General features: G+C 40.1%; 1 protein-coding gene across 1 annotated transcript in view; it reads left to right on the forward strand.

Moving 5' to 3' along the window:
* LOC110039764 (uncharacterized) overlaps positions 1–4558 on the forward strand; it is a 9947-nt gene extending 5389 nt beyond the window's left edge. The window contains exons 4-5 of the mRNA XM_020744916.2: positions 884–1200; positions 1596–4558. Coding sequence (XP_020600575.2) covers positions 884–1200; positions 1596–1637 — 359 coding nt within the window. The 3' untranslated portion in view covers positions 1638–4558. The remainder of the gene's footprint in view (positions 1–883; positions 1201–1595) is intronic.
* Positions 4559–7827: the final 3269 nt, after the last annotated feature.

Here is a 7827-nt window from a genome sequence, read left to right on the forward strand (position 1 = left end):
TGTTGTTGATGATAGTGGTCAATGCGCTTAGCTACACCTAGCCAGTTCACAGGCGTGTCACTTGAGACGAGGCAGGCCAGTTGGCTATATTTACAAACATGACTGAGGAGTTGAACGAGGGTCTACCGTGAAACAACTCCAGGTTAGTGGTCAGAGCGGGACTTGAACCCGTGACTTCCGGATTTCAAGTTCGGCGCCCTAGCCACTCGACCACGCTGCCTGGCCACCTTAACCTTCCTACCCCCCTCCCCCCTCCAAAAAAAGCAAAACAAAACAAAACAAAACAAAGCAAAATAAAAGAATATGCACACCCTTTTATGGAGGCGGAGGAAAGGCGATGTGGAAGGCCGAGCAGTGAGAAACAGGCATTTTTGTATGAAGTGTAAACCAGATGCCATGATAGCCTGAAATGTCTGTAAACTCCCGTTCTCATGGGATTAAGCTGAGCGTGGGAGGTGACTGACGCAGTTCAGGCTCAGAGTTCAGGCTAGTGCCATGACTGGGTGGCTACAAGAGCCCATCACTAGGAGCGTGCAACTCCATACTACGCCTATGTCACGGTATTTTTACAGAGCGGTCTATTTTTAGGCTTCTTTTCCCACGACATAGGTCAGTTCCGGTCTACATGACAGGTAAAAAAATGGCGGCCTAAAGTGGACATGTCGACACAATAAAATACGCTAATTCCCTTCCTATTTTAAAATTAAGTCCGTGCTTGTGAGGTTCCTTCGGGGGTCTGAATTCGCGGTAAATTCAAACACAAAATAGACCGGTCTGTGAAAATGCCGTGACAGGAATATGGGGTAGTTGCACGCTCCTGGTGATGGGCTCCTGGTGGCTGCCAATAATTAGCACTTTAGCTTTAGTTTGAATTGTTTTTCAGCATATGGATTGTGGACACCACCGGCCCCAGACCCCACAGAGGATCTCCTATCCTGCTCTCGTAAGGACTTTGTCATCTCTCAAGATAACAACACAGACAAGGCTATAGACGGTCACGTGTTAGAACATTACAAAGTCCTGACTCTCACCCAGTGCGGTGATTTCTGTTTACGTCTGCCTCGGTGCCGCGCGTTTAATTTAGCTACTGTCATAGACATGGAGGGGACAAAAGATTGCGAGTTACTGGAAGATGATACGAAAGTTGCCGACAGACAAGGATTCAGTTTTTGGTTGTTTGACAGAGACTCATATGAAGAGGTAATTTAAAACATCAATTTTTAGAACTTATTTGAACCACCAAATTTTATATTCGCCAAAATTCAAACATTGCGTCCTTCCGTATTTAAAAACAAAAAATATATAACGAACACCATTGTTTTAGTGTAAAAATAGTGTATAGGCAATTTCACAGCTCTTATCGACCGGCGCGAGCACTGCCTCCGTATACCACATACCTAAAATGACCGACCTCGAAGTTTAAGGTTTCGAGGACTTAAAAAGAAAAAACACGGAAGAGCTAGGACAAACTTACAAACTCACATACATTTATTTTGTTCGTTCTTTCGTTCGTTCTTTCCTTCCTTCCTTCTTTCCTTCCTTCCTTCCTTCCTTCCTTCCTTCCTTCGTTCATTCATTCATTAATCTCTTTGCAGGCATACTTGACGCCACTTTGTGCCTCCGAGGATAGGGTCTAAAAGTACTTAGAGTGACCACGAATGACCACGAGTGACCACGAATGACCACGAATGACCACGAGTGACCACGAGTGAACACGGGTGACCACGAGTGACCACGAGTGACCACGGGTGACCACGGGTGACCATGAGTGAGATTACTTCAAAAACTGTCAATAATGTTATTATTACGTCATTATGACGTCGTTGTAAGATCATTTCATCACGATTATGACATATGCATCAAACTGAAGCTATTTACTGGTGTAGTAATCAAAGATTACAGCAGTGGCAGTGCGTTCATGATTCCATTGTTCAGTTCCTTTACAAATATTGGCTGTTGAGCTTATGTTCTTTCAGGCTGAAAGCGAAGAAAAATCCGAGCGGTTTTATCAAACGAAGTGAGGCTCGAAACTTCAGGCGCGGACTATGTATATATTTTCTCAACACCGAGTTGCAAAGCATTCATGCTCAGTTACGTACTTGTAGTCGAAAATCACAGCGCCAAACTGTAGCTAGCACTTTGCGTTATTCATACGCAGTGCCATCGGATCTAACTCGTGACTGTGTGCTCGCACTCATGTTGTTATTTGCCCCTGCTACAGTACAAGGAGGACATGGATGAACACGGTCGTCCCAAAAAATTTTGAACGGACTGGACTAGGATTGCGTTACACCACGTGAACGCAACTAGTTTAACTAGAACACGTCCGATGATTTTTAGCGACTCAGTTTAGAAGAGGTGCATCTTCTCTATGTCTTCCCCCTACTCCTTTGGAGGTGTTCACAATCGTGGCATGTGGACAAAATATTGCAGATTGCATATCATGGAATGAAAGGGAAACCCAAAATGTGAATTGAAAAATAAATTTTGCGAGTTGTAGCTCGGCAAATGGCTATGATAAGTTGTCAGGAGTCAAACATTCTTCCGAGTTGTGTAGCTTGCCCAAAAGGCCGTGATTTGTGATCAGAATGGTTTATTCATTACTAATTTAACAGTTTTCACTTTTGAAAACAAGACGTCGTAAATTCGAGCAATTTTAAAAAAATACAAATGCAAAGTAAAATTTTTGGCGATGCGCCCTTTGACTATAAACTATGTCAAGAAATATTTGTTACAAGCGTTGGCGTTCTGAAATTGAACGTTCAGTTTCGACAAAAAAGTTTAAAGAAATGCTTCTCCTGGAAGTTTAGAGTTTCTTACAAGTTTATAGTTTTACAAGTTTTTAATCTATTCATTGCTAGTTCAACTTGACTTGCAGATCGTTAACTCTTATTTAATCAAACAAAACACGCAAAAGTTTTGAGCCTCACTTCGTTTCGTAAAATCTCGGATTTTTCTTCGCTTTCACAAATGAAAAAGGTCACGTAATAAGCATCAAAGAACATATTTGAACAGCCAATATTTGTAAAGGAACTGAACAATCGAATTGTGGACGCACAGCCACTGCTGTAATCTCTGATTACTACACCAGTAAATAGCCTCAGTTTGGTGGATATGTCATTATTTGATGAAACGACCTTACAATGAAATTTACGTTTTTACTTTTAATAACATCACTGACATTTATTGATGTAACCTTACTCGTGGTCACTCGTGGTCACTCGTGGTCATTCGTGGTCACTCGTGGTCACTCGTGGTCACTCGTGGTCACTCGTGAGTACTTTTAGACCCTATCGCCTCCGAGTAGGAAAAAAAGCCAGGCTCTGGAAGTCACAGACAGTTGAAAACATCTTGAAGTCTTGAGGGACAAAGAACAAAATAGCAACAGAAAGAAAAGCTATTCTTCAACACTGAGTAATCATCTTGAATATTGCCCATTAAGAGATGTCGCAATCTGTCAGTCGCAGCCTAAGGAAGCAATAAGAAGCTATCTGCTGTAAGACAGCAATCCCGATAGTTCAGCTGTCATGTCATGTCATCTCATGTCAAGCCATATTATGTCATGTCACGTCCCGTTGCGCCACGGCTTTCCATGTCACGCCATGTCATTCCAATTAGTTTTCCTTCATTAGTTATTCTCTGGCCAAGCTCACATCCCTCTAGACTGCGAGAAATCTCTCTTTTGCTCGGAAGTCCCTGGGGAAGAACGCAAAACAAGTGAGCCTGCGAGCGTGACCGCGAGCGTGAAATGTCATGCACGCTCGCACACGTCCGTTCGCTCGCTTGCGTTGCGTTCTTCTTTACGCTCTTTTCCGCGGAATTTTTAATTCGAGCATGCGCAAAAGAGAGACTGCTCGCAGTAAAAGTATAACATCCTTCCGTACTATCTTCCCTCGGGGAACCTGATTAGAAGTCATTACCCCGATTAAATTGAATTATACATGACGTATGATTTGACACAAAGTCGCTATAAAGACTTATCGCGATAACTAGAAGGTGTTTAAAATTCTTGTGTCAATTTTGCGCGCCTAGCTACTAAGATTATTGTTTGGAAAATTTCAAATGTTTCTTCGTCATTTAATGCACCAGCGTATATTCGATCATTACAGTTGATGTTGGCTGTTCAAACGGTCCACGTTTCATCGCAACTAGAATGAAAGTATTGTTTCTTAATCTTTATCTTAGCTGTCGAATTATGGTACCACGTAGAACGGAGATGTTAACAAGAAAAACGAGAACGCGAACAAGAAAAGCAAGAAAAACAAGATGAGGGGAAAGGTTCCTTGTTTACTTGCAAGGGACGTCTTCTGTCAACTTAAGATTTAAGGCAAGGACAGTCCTGTTTCTCTAGAAGATGTATGAATAAATCGGCAGCTAATTAAAGGAATAACTAACGAAAAAATGATTAGATAATGAATGAATCAATTAATAAATAAGCCAGTGTAGTAGATTTCAAATTGTTGATTATTAACTATGAGAACTATTTGTTGAGTATTATGAGATACTAAAGTTTTTTTTTAAATGGATAAATAAATTACAATATTTAGAGAGAAAGCCACATCAGCCTTACCTGATTTTCATGCGGGTCCTCTGGTAAAATTGGAATTTGTGTTTGGAAATAATCTGTCCAAAAAGCTTAAAGAACAACTGGAATTAAGAGATTGTACTACACAGAGCTATCTAAAATGAATCATTCCCTTTTCATGTATTGCCTTGTTTTTATTTTAGCTGGGACATATTCAGTTACGTGACTTGTGTAGACCAATTACGTGCGAGCGAAAATATCTGACGGATTATACTACACAGCAGTACCCTGATTTGAGCACACGACAGCCGAACGAGATATACAGGATACTGAAGAAAGACGGAGTTTTAGGGGTTTCAATAGAGTTCCCTCCCAGGGCCTTTCCCCTCCCCCATCGTGCGCGGTCTATTTTCCCCTTTCCAGCCTCAAGTTTTAATTGTTTACTAAAGTTCTCTTGAACTCGTCTGTTTTTGTCGACAATGATACCGACGCAGTGGCAAGAAAAAAAATATCGAGTACAGCCACTCTTTGAATAAAATTGAAAAGAGAGACACTAGAGCGTTTTAAACTCACCCGGAGAAATTGCTATTTTTCGTAGAAAGTTACAATGAGTCCTTTTCGAATCGGTTGATATATGGGTTTAAAGATGAAGATAAAGATGCGTTGTAATTGTTATAATAACTTGTAAGGATCAACGGGATGCGTTAGTAGCTTTGTAATGAGCTATTGTTCAATCCTTTTGAAGATCAAACAGTCGACCTCTCAAGCTCTTTGAACCGAGTATTTCTCAGTTTACTGTTCGGCGTTACATTGAAAGTTTAAAGAAATGCAAACGAGGCATGGAGCCTCACCACATTGTTAGAGTTAACTATGCGTTCACGGTGTGTCTTGTTACGGCCGCATACAACTGAAATTACATGGCAGAGTCCAAATTATAAGAAATCATTTGAAAAGGATGCGCGAAATATCGTAAACATGAAGAATAGTTTGCACGCATAAATTGGTGCAACTCATTAGAAACTGACAGACGCTCTCGCACAATGATAAAATGCCCTATCATCTGTGAAACCATAGAGTTAAGACTTGATTTTTAGAATAGCAATCCTTCTTGCAGCTGCCAAATAGAACGATAAGGGGAAACACGACAATTTACTGTATAATACGCTCTGATATTTAGCTTGCTGACGTTTTGTCGTAAGGAAAGCGACGTCATAGTTTAAAAATCAAAGGGCTTACTGTACACCGTCAAAAAGCGGATTTTTTACCGCCGTCAGACTAAACCCCCATTATGAGCCTCTCACCGCTCAGTACATGTAATTGTGCATGTATTTCTTTCCGATCGCTTTGACTGTTTCAAGGCATTGTGACGTAAAATCAAGATGCTTTACGGCCTCTATATAACCGCCTCGATCTTATCAAAAGTGTCACTGCTCCTGCTGATTCGCTGACCGCGTTTCTTTTGGCGGAGTATTGTACAAAGTGGCAGCTGCAGAATCAACATGAAACAGGGACTAGCTCGTCGCTTGTAGAATAGTCTTTATAATAATTCCGCGGCAGATTTCGCAAATTTCGACTACATATATACCTGTATTGATCAATATATACAAAAAAAAGGAATCAATTTTTTTTTAGCGGAAACCGTTCTTAAATTATGGAGTGTGTTTCATTCAGATTGATAATACAACATTCAACTAGACACCCTTAATGAATAATTGGTTACTAATGAACCTTGGGGGGGGGGGGTACTCCCAGAAAAATCGGGTGGGGGTGTGCGGCCCGCTTCCCAAAACCCTTACCCTATTTATGACCAAAATCTGCGATATTCCCTACCCTATGTATGACCTGACCAAAAATTCGAAACTCTATTTATGGCCTAACCCTTAAATCAAAACCCTGCTTCAGACCTGCGTTATAATTAGTTCCCTAGTTCAGACAAATGTTAAATTACCGTAAACATAATTTGTGAAGGGCTTTTGTTGATTTTCTTTTCGATAATGATGAAAAAGTGGCTTCTTTTTAAAACTGAACCCATATCAAGGTTAGAGTGCAAAAACCATACGCTATTTATGACCAAAATGGCCAAAATCAGCTAAAATCGATACCCTATTTATGACCAAAACAGCTGAAAAACCATACCCTTGGGGCCGCACATACCTATATAGCCCATATTAGTCCATGGGCCAGACCACTTTTCGGCACCAAACCTAAGGACGAAACCTAAGTGTTATCAGCAGATACTACTGGATGAGTTGTTTTCAAATTTGTATGATAACCTTTCTGAATGAGTAGGTTTGCGTGAGATTTCTTAATTTAAAATTTCGCAAAAAAAATAGCTTCAGCATGGAAACGAGGCTCAGGAGAAGATCCTCTAAACATATGGTCACGATCGTTTTATCAGTACTTTAAATATCTGAAAAAAGGGAAACCATTTTTATTTCTCCTCGAAGTTGTTAGAAGTAGAAATTTGTGTCAGGATTACACAAAAAAATAAAAAAAACAACCATCGGTGTCATTCACATTGCATCATAGGTAAATCCAAGATGGTGGCATTCTTGACAGGTCTGTAGGGCTAATTTGTGCTAAAATTTTGGTTCCTTATAGAAACGAGAAGCGTTCTCAGGGGATAAATAAACAGTAAGCATCTAGGTAAACATTTAGAGAAATCAGTAAACTAAATATTAAGCTGATAGTGTCGATTTTTGACAAGAAACATACAGATCCTCGAAATAGGCATTCGAGTATATATCATTCCTCATTTTATACGAAAGGTGTAGCAGTAGATGACATAATGAGAGCTTTTGAAAAATATGGAGTTTGAAATGCATCAAAAGGAAAATGATATTAAATAATAGTTTTCCTCTGATGTGAGGGTCATTTCATACATTGCTAAAGATGATTTCATTCATGTATAGTGGCTACGGTAATTTACAATGACAGTGCGGATGGTCTTTTATACTGTTTTTGTTGTTTATATAAAATCATTTATGGTGAGGAACGAACACCTGAATAAATAAATACAAACTTCAGTGCCTAAATTAAACCAGTTTAAAAATGGCTTTTTAAAACCTTTAAGTCTTTTTGTCGTAGAACCTTGCATGACTGAATAGGTGGCACAAAAAGAGGAAATGTGACGCCTGAAGAACAAAACATCGATCAAGAGCGATCACGTTCAGAACAGTCCAGTTGTGCATGTATTATTCACTGTACTGACCGTGATACGGAACTAGTTAGACCAAAAGATGAGGAGTCCTGGAGTACACTTGTAAGAGGCGAGCAGCTGCTGTTCGTAAACACAAACACCT

The sequence above is a fragment of the Orbicella faveolata genome, unplaced genomic scaffold (assembly GCF_042242905.1).
Source record: "Orbicella faveolata isolate gen_17 unplaced genomic scaffold, um_ofav_v1 contig_48, whole genome shotgun sequence".
NCBI classification, from domain to species: domain Eukaryota; kingdom Metazoa; phylum Cnidaria; class Anthozoa; order Scleractinia; family Merulinidae; genus Orbicella; species Orbicella faveolata.